General features: G+C 37.5%; 1 protein-coding gene across 9 annotated transcripts in view; it reads right to left on the bottom strand.

Annotated features, from left to right (window-relative positions):
• STK3 (serine/threonine kinase 3) overlaps positions 1–18414 on the bottom strand; it is a 303173-nt gene that overhangs the window by 64964 nt on the left and 219795 nt on the right. For 8 of the 9 annotated variants that reach the window (XR_010317808.1, XM_010588425.3, XM_023545907.2 and 5 more), the window contains one exon: positions 6000–6175. Coding sequence is in view for 8 of the 9 variants with exons in the window: in XM_010588425.3 (XP_010586727.1) it covers positions 6000–6175 (176 nt within the window). In the remaining variant the exon portion in view is untranslated. The other variant, XM_023545908.2, reaches the window with a different exon arrangement.

Here is an 18414-nt window from a genome sequence, read left to right on the forward strand (position 1 = left end):
CACTAAATAAAATTTTCAGAAATTACTGAGACCTGAAATAGTGTATTTAGGAAAAAGAAAGTAAAATATTCATTCTACCTCAGATAGCCAAAAGGATAAAATTACTGAAGGAAAAAAAAAAACACAAAACACCTGTGTAGCAGTTTCCGAGACAGTCAAGTTTTGGTTGTCTTTAACAAACTACTATAAGCCAAAAAACCAAACCCAGCGCCGTTGAGTCGATTCCAGCTCATAGCGGCCCTATAGGACAGAGTAGAACTGCCCCCTAGAGTTTCCAAGGAGCGCCTGGCAGATTCGAACTGCTGACACTTTGGTTAGCAGACGGTAGCACTCAACCACTATGCCACCAGGGTTTCCTTAACTACTACAGAATCAATTAAATCCAGTTTAGTTGCTCAGTGACTAATTAACAATTTTTCTACTTGTATATCAACACTTGTCTTTGACGCAGGCCAGTCTCCTTTCAAACCAAAGATTATGACTGTTGTAAATGCCTCAGTAGACTGATGGACTAAAACTTATAAAACTTTTATATGGACCTAAACAATCACATGATACAACTGTACACACACCACACCATCTGCTGGATACGACTGCCAGCAGAGATTTCGTGAGCTGGCAAAGGACCGAAATAGCCAAGAATTCTGCAAGTATTTCAAAGTGCAGGCTTCTCATTAATTTTCATTTCCTGTTGGCTCTACAAGGAAAGAGTGAGTAGTGAAAGCACAATGTGCCACATACAATCAAGTTCATGCCACATGTACACCTGTAATCATAAACTCTTATTCAGGGCTAGCCACTGAAACACTTGGGATCTTTGTGTTTATTTCTTCTTTACTCTAGAAAAAATAAATCTGAAATATCTACAGTTATCTTTTCATACTTTGTTACTACTCTTGCAAACATCTGGAAATACTTGACAATAATCATTTAATTAATGCAAAGCTAATCGATGACAATGTGCTTAAATACTTCACTCAACTGATGTGTTTTCCTCAGTCCACAGAGCTAAGAACCAAAGAGAACAAGAAGTTCTTTGACTAAAGAGTACAGATACAAGGAAAACTTCTAGCCAACATCTCTTTAAAAACCAAAATAAAAATAAAAATAAATCTGTATTTAAATAGAGAAAGCAGATCACAGCATACTGCTACACTAGTAAAAACAGGTAGACGCAGCGCTGGCTCAAGGTTTTATGTATGGCTTCCTACAGCCGTGGCTGGGGTTGCTGAGGGCTCGCTAAAGGGCCGGTGGTGCTGCTGCTGTGTTTCTGTGGGCCCTTGTAGCCCACAGCTCTCTCATTTCTTTATTACCCTTCATAACTGCTGCCTTGTTCTAGGAGGGTGAAAATATCCTGAGAAAGAAACATTTCCCCAGAACAAGAGGAGAGTCCTAAAATGCCCATAAGTGGCTCTAGCAGCAGGGCTGGTACCTCTCCCAGGCTGTTTTCTGCATTTTGCAGCCGTGAGGTTTTTTCCTATAATCATACTGACCTATCAATCCAGGAATCAGAGGTAGGACTGTGGAAAACCTAAGAAAGCTCCAGGCAAGTTTATACTTGGATGAGAAGGTGGCTACTCCCCTACCCCCTCCCCCAAGCCACAATTATTGAGACTCTTTCTCCAGTGTGGCCCTGGAGGATTCTCGTGCTCAAAAGAACACAAGCTGAACACATATTTAAGAATCATAGTAATCAAGAAATGTTAACTTATAATTCAGTTTGACTCCTAATTATCTAATCCCTCTTACACTAGTAATTATTGCCAATCCAGTTTCTTTCTTTTTTTTTTTAATTTGGAACCAACCTAGTGAGGTAACAGATGTCTTTTAATATTTTTGTTCTTATGCCAAAATCTTTACATTGCCCAAAATATATCTACTTAAATACGATACTGTAATTTCTGCAAAACATGATCTACACGCTCTCTGTTTAACACTAAACAATCTGGATGCTAAGGCTGTTTGGAAATAATTCCAACAAAAATTGGAACATTAGACTAGTGCTATAATAAACAAATTTGCCTTTTACATTTTGTTTGAGAAATCTTCACAGGCACACCCTAAGCAGAATTTTTTTTAGTAGAGTTAAAATAATTGGTTCAATTAGTCCAAATCTATTTTATCTCCTGTCTTTATGCCATCCCCAAGTTGGTGGTATCATAAATTAAATTCTTCTCTCATCTCATTACATCCAGGAACACAACATGAAACAGTTCACAGAAAATCCAAAAGACAAATACTAAAGATTTAAAATACACAAATTTTATCGCATATAGGCTCTAAGATAAAGAATGCTTCCTTCTCTACACATCTGCTTAGCAGGTGCCTCTCTGAATAAGTCCCGTCCTTTAGGAATCTGTTTTGAGTTCTACAAAAGACAATGAAGTGTTCTTTCATTTTTTTTCTTTCTTGAAAGCTATTTTCCTCAAGGCAGGAGGATAAGCCTTCTATTTCCTGGAAATAAGGTCAAAACAACTCCAGGTTTTCTTTTGAGCAACTTCTATTAAACAGACATAGGAATCCCACAAAATCCAGTTCTCTTTTGGAAGGCAGCTTTGAGATACATCACAAAGAGGAGGCAAACACATAAACTTTAGCACACTATACTTTGATGAGTCACATTTTTTAACATTCTATATCTATCCCTCCCTGGTGACGTAGTGGTTAAGTGCTATGGTTGCTAACCCAAAGGTTGGCAGTTCAAATCTACCAGGCACTCCTTGGAAGCTCTATGGGGCAGTTCTGCTCTGTTCTACAGGGCCGCTATGAGTCAGAATCAACTTGACAGCAACCGGTTTATATCTAATGTATGATGGAATGAATAAGACCAGATTTCCCTTATCATTACCAGCTGGTGTCTTAAGTAGAAATCTGCCTTTGCTTTTGGTCCATTTCTCTACTTTGTAAGCAAAGTATTCCACCAAACCATTCACATTTTGCCCCTCCTGTGCTTCTTCTTTCCTGACTCTCTTGTCACCCTCGTACACACTGCTCCTTGTCTTCACCACACTATTACTCTTAGCAATCCTTTGTTCAGCTCTTGACAACCCTTCACTTACTCATCTCTTATTTCCATCTATATTCCCCTCAGTGGCTGTCACAAACAGTTTCCACTTCCTCAATATGAAGAGAGAGTCGAGCAGTTCCAGGTGACAGGTGTAGGAAATGCTGGGGAAGGAGGAACTGTTCTGGTCAATGCCCCATCCCTCCCCCGCTCCCTTTTTAAGGCTGTGTGCCCTGTATAAGTTAGAAAAGAAATAACTCTCCAACACTCGATCAAGTCATATGATCCCTTGAAGCCCCTTTTCTTCTATGAAGACATCTTCCTTTATCTTTTTACTTTCAGCCCTATCATTTAGTTCCTCATTTTAAACCAAAAATAGTACCCAGTAATCCAGTAAATCAGCTATTTCTGTTGATTAATATTTTCTGCCTTCTATATCTATTTTTGTCTTTGCTGTTTGTTTATTTTCTTTTCCATGACCCACCCACTACTGTCGAGTCGATTCTGACTTACAGCGACCCTGTAGGACAGAGTAGAACTGCCCCCACAGGGTTTCCTAGGTTGTAAATTTTTATGGAAGCAGAATGCTACATCTTTCTTCCTCTGAGCGGCTGGTGGGTTTGAACCACCAACCATTTGGTGAGCAGCTGAATCCTTTAACCACTGCACTACCAGGGCTCCTAAAACACATGACAATGTCTGTATTATTGCTGTGAATTGCAACTTAATACTTCATTTTTTTATATCTTATTTTCTTAATTGAATTAGTATATATAATGTTTTTACTTATAGTGCTAAGCAAAATGCATGTAAGTAGACATGTAAAGTTTGTTAAATTGGTTTAATGCTTTCTAAAAAAAAAAAAATTTAATTCCCAGATAGGAGGACTCTCGATCTATGATGAGCTAAAAATGTTACAAAAGTTTACTTACAGGAGCTGGCCCCTGGAAAAATCAATGCTGATTCACAAACTAGAGTGAGCCTACGAGGGACAGTGGAAGGCTGCATGTCAATGACTATGTGTGTGTGTGAAAATTAAGAGACTGAAATAGTACTTATCAAAATCATCACTGACCAACTTCCTACATTCCATATTCTAATCTCTGTTGGGTTTTAATTATCGAGTAGATTATTTGAAAGATCATCACAATAATTCCTTCCATCTCTGCACACAAAGCCTTTGCAATAGACTCTGCTGCTCCTTCCATCATGAGGTGAAATCTATTTCCACATTCCTCGAATCTGGACTGGACTGTGATTTGTTTTAACTAAGAGAATATGGCAGACGTGACACCATGCAGATCTCAAGAGGCCTTGCAACTTCTGTTCTCACCCTTTTGGAAGGCTGCAACCACCACATAAAAAGCCCAGGCTTGCCTGATGGCAATATGTGACCCTGCCAGCAGCCAGTACAACTTCTAGGCACATGAGCGAGGCCATCTTAGAGAGGCATCCAGTCCCTGCCAAGCCAGCAGATGACTGTGGCCACGTGAGAGATCCCAGTAAGACCGGCAGAAGCAGCCCCCACCTGAACTGACCCAAACTGCTGACCCACAAAGTTGTCAGCAAATAAAACAGTTGTTATTTTAAGCCACTGAGTTTTGCCGTGATAGTAAGGACTAACTGAAACAGAATTAAATCATTTTATTTGCTATTTCTTAACCATTATAAGTTATTCATTATTTTGTAGCTAATTTCAGACTGTTTCCTAGAGGCTATGAAGATTTTTTCCAACTAAGACAGCAATTCTTTGATGCTAAGTACATTATTTACCATGTTCATGAATGATTTAAAACCTGGGCACCAGCAATCTAAATTATGAAAGAAAAAATGTTAAAGTATGTAGCTTAAAACGAAACTTTTCTAGCACTATAGATGTATGGATTTTACTTTTCTAGTTTCTGACTTCAAAACTGAAAAAACAATAAGCAGATACAACCAATGTTTTCAGGCTAACCTGTCCATTGCGTTGCTAATTTTTGCTAGCAATTAGTAGTGAATTTATTGAGGATATATTTTGAAACTTAGTTATCTGATTATTTAAAAACTCACATAATCTCAGTATTTAGGGGAAAAGTACTTAAAATTAAAAATATTTATAATCTGAAATCACTTAGAGGCATGCTGTCTAAGCAAAATGATTTAAAATTATTTAGAAATTGTAAAGTAATACAAAACAACAAACACAATGGACACATCTAAAATTTTATATACTTATGAATAAATGTATTTGTAAATAAATATAGCTATGAAAGGCTGTAGTTATTTTATGTGGAAAAAATCTTAAGGGACAATATGCAAAAGTAACATTACTATTAAAAACATGCTAAAGCCAAAATTTATAAAATTTTTTACTCCATTAAAAAATTCATTTTGAGAATTTACTCTCTCAGCTTCTGGAAACAGCTGCTCCAGAATAGTTCACTTGTATTCTATACATTCTCTAAAGGAAATAAATAATAAAGTGCAGGGAAGAAGGAATAAAGAGAAAATGCAACAAACTAGGCTATTAAGTATGGATTTATACTGAAGTCTACATGCTAACTAGATATAAAAGAAAACTATTATCTCTGACAAATCAAGCAGAATTAACACTTATTCGAGTAGAAACAAATTCAGTTAACTTTCAAAGTCGAGGCAAATTTCTCAAAGTCTATGTCATAAATACAAGTAACTAAGCTTACTGTCAGAAGTATCTCACATTTTGCACTATTAAAAACGAATTGTTATTTTAGTTTTCAAGAGCTCTATTTTCCTAAAGTTGGGCTATAATTTATGTAACTATAAAAGCAATTATTTACATTTCTCTGCAAGTACATTTCTATAAGTTATAATTTTCACCACTGCCCTAGCAACATGTGGCTATATACTGAACATTAATATATACAGTCTATAATTTTATACAAACATGCACACACACATGAACAATGCTTCTCAATGTGAAAACAAAATAAAGAAGGGTAAAAATTAAATGTGAGAATTAAAATGTACTTACAAAGTCATAGTCTCCATCTTGAGGAACTTTCCAGTTATCAGGAAAAACATTTTTGGACATAGGGAAGGGTTCATGCATGCTCTGGTTACAATTTTCATGACTCTTATTCTTGAAGTCCTGTTTATCAAAGTAGTCCATGAAAGATGGTCTTTGTACTTGTGGTGAGGTTGCATTTCCTTGTGTAAAGAAAGAACATAAGAAATGTATAAGCTCTTACATTTAAAGTATTTCTTTGAGCAATACAATAAATTTGCACTGGTCAGAGAGGAAGCTAACACAGTCAATTTCATGAAGAACAAAGTAAAATAAAATGAAAAACAAATTATCCAGCCCAAACAAAAATTCAACTAACGAAAGGCAAAGATCCAGAATATTCTTAGACCATTTAAGCATTTCAGAATTTTGGCAAAATCTTCAACATAATTTTATTAAAAATCATTTCAGATGCATTTGAGATTGGTCAAAGAAAGTAAAATTTTAAAAACCTAAGTTTTTTTTTTTAAACATATGAGCCTGCACAGTTTTTGTCAGTGTGTACCGCTAACAGCTACATGAAATTGTAAGGACGTCCCCAACTTCCTCTTCTATCTCTTTGCTTCCTCATTGTCTGATTTTACCTCCTCCCCAATTCCAATTCCATAGCTTCATCTGTCATGTTTATACCAGTGTATCCCAACTCTATGTCTCCAGCCCATATCTCACTGCTAAGTTTTATATTTAACTTTCCAACTGCTTACTACCGGACTACTTCATCTGAGGTGAGTTGGAGTTACCTCAAACTTATCAGTTCCAAAGCTAAACTCAAGATCTTTCCTTTCAAGCCTGCTGCTCCTCCTTACCTGCCCTATCTCTACCAAAGTTAACACTATTTACTCAACTCCCAGGGTGATCAACTTCAGCATTAACCCAGACTCCTATCTTTCCTATCATATCAAACTGATCGTTAGGGTTTTTAAATTCTACTTCTCAACACAGTTGTTTAAATCTAACCCTTTTTCTCTATTCACTGCCACTATCGTAGTTTAGTTTCTAATAATTTCTTGCCACCATTGTAGCAGTCTCCAAACTTGGGCTCTTTGCTTCCAGTCTCCCCATTTTGCTTCTAGTTTCCATACTGTCAACACAGCAGCCTTTCTAAATGCAGATCAGCCTGCTCACTCTTCTGCTTGGAATCTTTCAACGGCTCACTTTCTACAGGAGGAACAACGCATCTCAACCAGTTCAGGATCTGGCATCTGCTTGCTTACAATGCCAGTTTCAGCTCTTGCCATTTCCCTACAGACGCTTAACTTCACAGATCTACTTTCAGGTCCCTAAAAGTATCATCATGTTTCACACTTTTCGACTTTGTCTATGTCCTTCTCTTCATATGAAATTTTCTGCAAATTCAGATCAAATACTGTCTCCTCTGAGAAGCCTCCTCAGATTCCTCAGGCAGAATTAGGCTTATTTTTATTTTATGTTTTTACGGACCTAGAATATCTAGAATACCTGTGACAGAACTCTCATTTACTATTTGCTACTTTTTTACATAAAGCTGTTAATAGGGTGAATATTCAAGGCTCTGTTTCTCTGCCACTATGTTGGGTGTTCTTCAAGGAAAGGCCTGTGTTTTTCCTATCCTTCTATCTTCAGTAGGCAGCAATATATCATACAGAGGAAGGAAACAATGAAAAAAAGATACTGAGTAAGTAAAAGCCAAAGGTAGTTATTAACTCAAGAAGAAAAGACTTCTGTAACACATGATATACTTGTATTTTTTTTTATCAACTTAAATAAGTTGATCTTTAAGTTATTACAATAGCAAACAATTAAAGTAGAAAATAAACACTTGGAATAACAACATTTTTAATCTGACTGGCAAAGTCTTGATCAATGCCAAGAAGGCATTTCCTATACACTTCTCCAGACAGCAATTGTTTTCTTAAAAATTTCCTGTAATGGAAAGTATACCTCCTTACAAGGAAGCCTGTTGGGTAACTGTGATGGTTATTGTTATGTGTCAACTTTGCTAGGCCATGATTCTCAGTATTATGCAATTATCCACCCTTTTGTGATCTCATGTCAGGGGAGTTTCCAGGTGGTGGGGTGGGGTGGGGGGGGTGTGGCCTGCATCCAATATATATGGCTATTCTGGCAAAGCTTGCTCTCTTTCTCCATCCTGCATCTGACTTGTCATCATCTGACACTCCAGTTCTTGGGAAGTGAACCAGCAGCCTGCCACGTGACCTGCAGATTTTGGGATTCACCAGCTCCCACAGCCCCATGAGCCAGCAGCCTAACATGTGACCTGCTGATTTTGGGTTCAGCAGTCCCTGCAAGGAGCCCTGGTGGCACAGTAGTTAAGCGTTTGGCTGCTAACCAAAAGGTCAGCAGTTTGAATCCACCAGCCGCTCCTTGGAAACGCTATGGGGCAGTTCTACTCTGTCCTATAGGATCGCTATAAGTCAGAAGCAACTTGACAGCAATGGATTTACCCATTGCAACCAAGTGAGTCAGGAGAAGCTTCCAGTCTGACACTTGACCCATAGATTCAGGACTCGCCAGCCTCCACAACTGCAGGAGCCATTTCCTTGAAATAAATCTCTCTCTCTGTATATAGTTGGAGCCCTGGTGGCACAGTGGTTAAGAGCTTGGCTGCTAACCAAAAAGTTGTCAGTTCAAATCCATCAGCCGCTCCTTGGAAACCCTATGGGGCATTCTACTCTGTCCTATAGGGTCGCTATGAGTCAGAATCAACTTGACAGCAATGGGTTTACCCCCTGCAACTGTGTGAGTCAGAAGAAGCTTCTATTCTGACACTTTGATCCATGGATTCGAGATTTGCCAGCCTCCACAACTACGTGAGCCATTTCCTTGAAATAAATCTCCTCTCTGTATATATTTGGAGCTCTGACGGTACAGTGGTTAAGAGCTCAGCTGCTAACCAAAAAGTCGGCAGTTTGAATCCATCAGCCGCTCCTTGGGTATCCTACAGGGCAGTTCTACTCTTTCCCATAGGGCTGATATGTCAGAATAGACTTGATGGCAACAGGATTGGCTTTTGGGTTTATATATATTTATATATATATATGCTTTACTAGTTTTGCTCCTCTAGACAACCCAGCCTAAAACAGTAACTCTAAGTTACAAAAACAATTTTTTTTTTTTCTTTTTAAATGTGAACTTGAAATCTGCCCTTCTGGAATTTATACTCAGTGTTCCAAATAAAGTATTCTTATTATTATATACTAGCCCCTCAAACACTTGAATACAAAGATAATGACTCTTGTCTTGGTTGTCCCTGAAACATGTGACATGTTTTTCAGACTCATCACCATCTTGTTTACTTCTCTATGGAGACAGTATAAGGGTGAGGAACATGGAACTGTCAGGTAAGTATCCTCTCTCCCCTTTCCTTTCTCCAGCTTGTAGGTCTCTGTGTGTCTTATCTGGTAAATTTTGGTGTTTAGGTAAACTTGTGTAGGTGGGAATACAAGTGGGAGTGGTAATGGCGATGTTTGTTCGTATAAAAAAATTTAATTGTCTTAAAATGACATGATTTTACTTATCAAAACAAAGGTATTACTTCATATTCATTACGTGTTCTCAAGCTAATGATTATTTTTATGTTAACCAGGTTTTTCTTTATACAGGTGCAGTTCCTTATTTGCAAGTGATCTAATTTTTGTTATTCTAAAAAATCCCTACTCACAGGTCTTTTTTGTTTTCTTATGGGTGTTTTGATGGCTGAGCCTAATCTCTGATCCACTGAATCATTACAATGTAAAGATAGAAATAATATAATTATTAATAAAAATAACATGCTTTTTATTTTTCAGTCTATGAATTATATCTTCTAAATGTGTTCTGTTACCTTTTGTTAAATTATAAGTTCCCTAAATGAAAAAAAAAATTTTTTTTTAAATGCACGGACCCAAATCTTTTACCAAATTTCACAAATAAGATGATAACTATGACTATTAATCAATGGTTTTGACTCTCTATCCTCCTGCAAAAGACCTCTTTAATGTGTTCAAAAGCAGAGTCACTTTAAGAATTAAGTTGCACCTGACCCAAGCCATAGTGTTTTCAATCACCTCATATGCATGCAAAAGCTGGACAATGACTAAGGAAGACTGAAGAAGAGCTGATGCTTTTGAATTGTGGTGTTGGCAAAGAATACTGAATATACCATGAACTGCCAAAAGAATGAAGGAATCTATTTTGGAAAAAGTACAGCCAGAATGCTCCTTAGAAGCCAGGATGACAACGCTTCGTCTCATATACTTTGGACTTGCTATCAGGAGGGACCAGTCCCTGGAGAAGGACGTCATGCTTGGTAAAGTGGAGGGTTTGTGAAAAATAGGAAGACCCTCAATGAGATGGATTGACACAGTGGCTGCAACAATGGGCTCAAGCACAACAACAATCATGAGGATGGCACAGTGTTTCATTCTGTTGTACACAGAGTTGCTATGACTCAGAGCCGACTCAACAGCACCTAACAACAACAACAATCCAGATGATCACGACTGATAGTCATGGGGGAGGAAATATAAGATGGCATGTGTTTTCCATCATTATTTTTGAATTAATAGAGGCTATATTAGTATCTCACTACTAGTGACTGTGTATTGGTGATAACAAATTTGAGAAAGTATTATGACTTCTATAATTATGAAGAATGATACGTCTCAGCTGAGTCAATGAATCTGATATTCAGAATATGCATGTATTAGTGGAAAAATAGAAGACTTTTATATTTAGTGGAAAAATAGAAGACTTTTAATACAACTATTCATCTAAGGACTCTTCCTCCAGTTAGGGCTGACTGGGCTTGAAAACAAATACGGTAAGACATCTGGGACTCAAATGGTACCAAGTGAAAAGATACTGAGACATTCCATCAAAATTAGGACAGTGTAAAACCCCAGTATTTTTTGGCAAATATTCAGAATTTAGAACACCCTCAGATTCCATATACAAAAAAAAAAATATATATACAAAGCCCATGAAAAAGGAAGTCTTTAGGGACAGTTCATCAGGAAACAGCTAAAAGTGTCTTCAGCTTCCCTGTCGGAACTGACTTTAAAATGAACAAAATATATAGAAGGTGTAATATTTTAACGATCAATAAATATGTTTAAAATAAGGATATTGTATTTACAGTGTTTTATTTTCAACCTCCTCCCCTATAGTTGAAAAAAAAAGAAAAGAAATTGGTTAATCTGACAAGGTTACATTACTGACACTTAGACTGGACACACACATTCCCTTAACATTTTCAACAGATTTTAAGGACCCTCTATTTTTTTCTGGGTCTTGATGTTACAAGACATTCTCCTCTCTTCAGAATCGAGATTTGGTTCCTATGGTAACCTCTTATCCTGAGGTTATACAGTCTGGAATTTAACCTCAATTATTCTCCACCTCTGCCCCCTTTTAGGAAAATAAATAAAACATTACAAGTATAGCTTGATTTTCTGTAAAATACTGCAGTAACTCAAATTTTAAGGACAGAAGTAGGAAGAGAGAGAGAAAGAAACTTTTAACGAAATCCTTCACTGAATATCTTTTTCTTTTCATTTTTTTTAAGGGAAAAGTAATTTCGTATCAGAGTTCGTATTTAATTGGGAACTAACTCTTGGAAAATAAAAAAACCCATGAAAGACCACCATTATCAGCTGTATTTGGCAAACATATAAAAAAGGTGCTTCATAGAAGCAAATTTCCAGATAAGATTCTTTAAAAAGTAAATTTAGTATATTTTGGTCTTTTGGCTAAAAAAAAAAAAAATTATGGTACTACTAATCCAGGTGCTAACCAAAAGGCTGGAAGTTTGAGTATACCTAGAGGTGCCTCAGAAGAAAGGCATGGCCATCTATTTCTAAAAAATGAGCCATGGAAAACCCTATGAAGTACACTTCTACTCTGACCCCCATGGAGCCTCCAGGACAACTGGTTAATCCATTGAAGAAAACAGCATTTCCAAGGAACCAAAACCCTGACTACTATACCTCCCCAAGTCCTCCTCCTCCTTCCACACCGGGCCAGGCCTACATGACTCATATTACTTCTCCTTCTATCCAGCACTGACCTCACCACAGAGACTCTGCCACAGTCCTGTTTTCTCCTCAGCTAGGCAGTATGGAACTCTTTATTCCAGAATCTTTACCAAGACCCTCCTGCTGTAATTAAACAGTCAAGATATATATAAAAAACTGTTAGTTCACAGCTTTGTATCTAAGATAATTCACCAAAAGCATTCTAGGAGTAAATGGAAGACTGATTTATTCCTACTGGAAACTAACATTTATAGAGCAGCTACTCTAATATGGCTATATATTAAGAACAGCACGTACTGGGAAGCAGAAGGAGGAAAATAAAATCTCAAAAGTTGCCTTTTCCCTATAGAGAATAAAGTGGGGAAAACTTTAATCTATTGATAAAAACCTTCAGAACGAAACCATGGATTGTGGACTTCCTTTAGAGATATGGAGTGTAAGGAAAAGGCTAAAAGACAGATGGTATTCTTTTCTGCAATGACTCAGAGAGAAGTGAAAGCCCAGACCAATAAGAAATAAGTAATGGCAATAGAAAGGGATGAGGCCGACCAATCCCAAGGCTGGCTAAAGGAAGAAAAAGAAATCACTAAGAAATTGGTCTAGAAGTCTATGCCAGGAATTTACTCTTCCACCCTCAACAGTCCTGTGCTTGCTCCTAACCCCATCCTAATCAGACACTTCTACCCCAGGCCACTTGAGACACCACTAGTGCCCTAGTGTCTGAAAGCAAAAAAGTTGCCTATCTAATATCCATAGCCCCTCTCTTCCTTATTTGGGGTGGCAAGGTGCCTCTCATGGGTAGGAGTGGCCATGTCACACATTATTTTGGCCAATGACACATAAGATAAGGGTTTCTAGGAAAGCTTCATTTTCTTGATATAAGGTCACCCCTTCTGTTTCCTCTCACTCTCTTTCTGCCTGGAGTGCAGACCCGATGGCTGGAAATATATCAGTCACTTTGTAAGCAAGAGGACAAAAGTAACTCTAAAGATGGCACTACTAAAAGGATCTCTGATAACATCATGAAATCACCTACCAGTATAAGACATTGTGCCACTAGGTTGCTTGTTAAGAGAGAAAAACAATTAATCCTATTTTAAGCCATCATTCTTTACATTTTCTGGTATATACTATTAAATTCAGCCCCTAACTGATACATTACTCTTCCCAAGTGAAGAACTTGGGAAGAGGTGGAAGGAGCAGTAATCTTCAATTTTACCACAGGGTGATCCCAACTGGAAACTTCAAACATAGTATAATTATCACATATATCTATGGGGCAGTTCTACTCTGTCCCATAGGGTCGCTATGAGTCGGAATCGACTCGACAGCACTGGTTTTTTTTTATCATATACATAATTATATATAAACATAGTGGTATAATTATCATTATATTTCAGATACATTACAGTTTAAGGGCTTTTTACAGACTGACCTAAAAAACCTATGGTAAAATAGGTTCCACATTCAAAATTTTAGAAAATGATTCATTCCTAAGTTGGAAATAAAACATTCTTACAAAGAGTTCAAAAAAGTCTGAAAAATCAACTTAAATAAGACAGTCTATTCCATAACATTTTTCTTTTCAAATGATTTTCTAGCAAGATATTTTTAGCCAAGTTATACTTAACACATAATTTTTATTCAAATGTTATATACTTGTACTTCTAAATATTTTCTGTTGCTTAGTTTAAAATCTAGCATTAACATTTGGAGCATACCTTTGTTATACATGTGAAAAAAATGTAAAGAATTTTTTTTTTTAATTTCTGAGGAAGATAGGTTAGGTTTGCTTTAAAAGACAATGCGAGGGGGACAGCTGTAATTGCCCTGTAATGTTTAACTAACACAATATGAAACACATGCCCACACTGTGCAGTCAGGTCTCCAGGGAGATGCATGTTCACAGAAGTGGGACAGACAGGATGATGTTTCTGATTTATTTAAAAAAAAAAAGAAAATAGAAATCCTGGGCTCTTCAACAAAAGAGTAAAGCAGGAAATCTCAAGATAGTAACCACTGTCATATGTGATTGTGGTTGCTATGGCAAATACTTTTTTTAAACACAGAAAGAATAATCACATAAAATTGACATCAATTTCGCCAGTTGCAGCTGAATAACGACCCTGGCTTATAAAAGATATTTTAATAATAAATTTAAAGTTCAAAATTACCTAGTTCCTCAATTTTGGCCCCAATTCTTTCAACCACTTGCTTATAGAACTAAAAACCCATTAGCAAAAAAGAATAAAATCACCACTCCTTCCTTTTGTGTGTGTCAATTTTTAAAGAAAAAGGCTGTTTTCCCTCTCCTTCATGCTCCCTCCAAAACATATACAAGGAAAGTAAACTCTGTGGAAATAATACCTTTAGAAGTCCAAACCAAAAAACCAAACCCTGTGCCATCGATTCCGACTCATAGCAACCCCACAGGACAGAGTAGAACTGTCCCATAGAGTTTCCAAGAAGCACCTGGAGGATTCGAACTGCTGACCCTTTGGTTAGCAGCCATAGCACTTAACCACTACGCCACCAGGGTTTCCTTTAGAAGTCCACCCACAATTATTTATTAACTTTCTTATTTGTACATATCTTCTAAACAGGTGACGTCTTCATGGAAATTTAAATATAAAGAATTCTTAAAAGACTTAAAATGTAATTTGTTTAATTTTTAATTTCTTGGAATGATTATGACAAAGATACTCAAGTGTAGAGAACATAATAATAAATTGTAACTTCAGCATAATACATTTCAACATCAAAGGGATTTACATTATTACCTAATTTGTTCTTCTAAACTATTTTAAGATGTGGGTGTTCCACCTGATTAATGATCTTGGAAATTTGCCTTTTAATTTGTTGCCAAGAGTATAGAGACTAAATATAAAAACCAGGATGTTAATACAGAAGCTACTGACATCCAGCTTTTTCATAACTTCATCAGAATGTATTTTAAAACAAAGGAGGGCACAGACAACGTGGGGAAGGTCCAGAGGCTATTCATAAAAAAGACTAAAAGCTTAGAAAATAATACCCGCACAAAGATTAAGGGGACTGAAATTGTTCAGCCAGGAAAAGAAAAGTCTGAGGAAGAATTTAGTAAGTAAGTACCCAAGTATATGTGAAGGGCTCTTGCACAGAAAATAGTGACCAGCTGTTTTCCATCTCCAATGAGGGCAGAATAAAAGGAAACAGACAAAGCGAAGTCTGAGGATTTTAGTTACATAAAAGCAATGGCTTCCTGTGAGAGTAATGGACACTGTAATACCCATTATGTGCGACTGTGGAAACCATGTCTTCAGCGGCATTTACTAGAAAGAAATTCTCATTTGTGCAAAGAAGACCAATATTTACATGTTTGTCTACGCTTTGTGCTAGTTAAAGAGGTATCCTACAACTGGAATACCTGTACCAGCAGGTCCAGTCTGGGTCACATCCCACAGACCAAGACCACATGTAAGAGCTGGCCATACTCAGTAACTACAGGTAACTCCAAACCACTGTAGCCACGCCTTAGCTGGATACCTAGTATTTCAGTAAAGGAAAAAAAAGGATTTCTAACTGCCCAGAAATACTATGGGTATTTGTACCCAACTACAAGAGAGACCTGTAGATTACTGTTGTCATCTTTATTGCATGTTGTAGGCAAGATTAAAAGAAGCACACACAAGTTTTTAATGAGAGAATGGTGAAGGCTCTGGAGAACTGGGAAAGTGATCCCCCTACATACTTTCCTACCCTTGTTAATTGTTTCTTGACATGAAATTCCATCCTTAGTGATTAGTCCTTTAGTTCAAAACCAAACAACTTACCAAACAAACACACTTGTTGCTGTTAAGTCCATTCCAACCTATTCAACCCTATAACAGAGAGTAGAACTGCCCCATAGAGTTTCCAAGGAGCAGCTGGTGGATTCACACTGCCAATCTTTTGGTTAGCAGCCAAGCTCTTAACCACTGAGCTACCAGGGCTCCTCCTTTGGTTCAAGGCTCGGTAATTTTGGGAAAAAATGTAAATATTTCATTTGGCATTATTAGGCATTTTACACCTCGGTGAGGAAAAAATATCTGATTCCTTTCTGCAATGAGCTTTGAGAAAAAGAAGGAAAGAAAGGATCTGAACCAGAGCTAAGAGTGGAGAAGATGTTTCTAAGCAGAGGACAGAACATGGAAGCGGATACTAAGAGCGAGTTGTCTCACACTTAAAATTTTGTCTAGGGACAATAGATGAACTAGGGAGTGGGAATCCACAATGGTCAGTTCCTCGTTCACTTTCTCTTACTAATTAAAAGTGAAACTGCATACATGTATTGTACAAAATGAAGCAACAAACTGTGATATATGTATATATATATATGCTTTAAAAATCACGATGTATTACAGGCATATAAAAAGAAGAAACTTAAAAAATACGTATTCACTTAAAATGACTTAAGCCAGTATATAATAACTGATAAATTGAGCTATGAAAGATTAACATAAATAAATCAAATAAAGCCTTAAACATGACTAGTTATTCTACCATCCATTCTTTATATAAGTTTCCATTTACTTCCCCATCCTGCTTCCTCTCCACTGACGGTACTCCAATTTATCTGCATGTCTTAAATTCTCCAAGTGAGTTCTAAACACAATACTCCAGATGAGTTCTGGGTACTAAGAGAGTAAAGCTGCTTATTTCCTTGTCCTAAAAAGTAGTTATCAGCCCTAGCTGTAACTCAGAAGCATTCATGGAGCTTTTCTTGGTTATTGTTTACTTTTTAAATAGAGATGCCCAGACCCTGCAAGGGTCTGCAGAATTAGTGTCTGAAGGGCTACTGACCAGCATCTGAAAGGCTATACTTGTGAGGTTAGTTATTCAGACTCAAAAGCAGGGTTTATGTTGTAAATCAAGCCCACTACTCCCAACTGTGGCGATCTCTTAAAATCCTGATTCTGTCTTAGAATGTACTCTTATTTTGCTGCACTTCACGTCATCTGCAGTTATAAATTCATCCAAGTTTCTCTGGAAAATGTTGAGTTACCCAGGGCTGAGGCTAGGCCTAGAGCACACAATGAGAAATCTCCTGGTTGACAATGATTTAACACTGTGGCTGGGTAAGATTTAGCAACCACTGCCACCTGCTTCTGGTAAACCTTCTTAGTATAGAGGCTGGAAAGCTAAATACTACATTTCCCAGAACCCCTTGTCGCTAGGGTTCTTGATAAGTGCACTCTTTCACGACCTGAAAAGGAAGAAATGAGCAGAGGCCATGTGCCTGCTCTCTGAGTTGTTTCCTTCTGGCAAGCACAGTCATGGAGACACGGGGTCTTTACAGCAGCATTCCAGCATCCAGTCACCAGCTTCACAGGTCCTGAGGAGTGGTTACAGTAGTAGTGGTAGCTTTCTAATCCCTGAATAGAAATAGGAATTGGTTTCACACAATAATGAACAATTGTGTATTACTGAACTCAATATAGCGTTGCTATGAGTCGGAATCAACTCAACGGCATACAACAGCATTGACCTCAATAGTGCCAACGTCAGCTTTTGTCTTACTGATTATGCCAGTAGTATCAGTTCCACGTAGGGTCACTTTTGTGATGTTGTGGGAGTCATTCCTGGGCACACAGCCTACACAGCCTTCTCCTCCAGCCTTTCAATTAACTTTGTTAACATCCACATTTCTGACTTACTCCCTTTATGCTTAAAATACTTAAAGGGTAGTTTTCATTTTCTCCACTAAACTCTGACTGATACAAGTGCATTTGGGTAGAACTGTTCAAACCTCATTAAAGGGCCATCAGCTAGGTCATGCTCCGTAGTGTATACAGGATATCATTAAAGACCTTGTCAAACACTCTTCCAAAATCCTAAGACACAATATCCAAACTCTGCGTTTTCTCTGATCTAGAAGATCAGCAATAGTTGTCAAAAAAGGGAATTATATTATTCTGTTACGATTTTTCTCCCTGTGAACCTATACTGACTTATAATGACTTTGGTCTCCTTTGCTAAAGGGTTCAGAGATGTTCTAGAATCCTGCCCAAGGACACCAAGCTCACTAGCCCCAGAGCAGTGACGTGAGTCGGAGGTCAAACCTGGGTCTGTATACTCGTTCCACTACTTACTTGCTATGCAATCTTGGACAAGTCGCTTAACATTCCCAAGTCTCAATTTCTTTAGTGGTAAATGGTAGTGAAAATGCTATTTTATGGAAACCCTGGTAGCATAGTGGTTAGGAGCTATGGATGCTAACCAAAAAGTTGGCAGTTTGAATCTACCAGGAGCACCTTGGAAACTGTATGGGGCAGTTCTACTCTGTCCTATACAGTTGCTATGAGTTGGAATTGACTCAATGGTAACAGGTTTGGTTTTGGTTATTTTGT

This window comes from Loxodonta africana, chromosome 14 (genome assembly GCF_030014295.1).
Source record: "Loxodonta africana isolate mLoxAfr1 chromosome 14, mLoxAfr1.hap2, whole genome shotgun sequence".
NCBI classification, from domain to species: domain Eukaryota; kingdom Metazoa; phylum Chordata; class Mammalia; order Proboscidea; family Elephantidae; genus Loxodonta; species Loxodonta africana.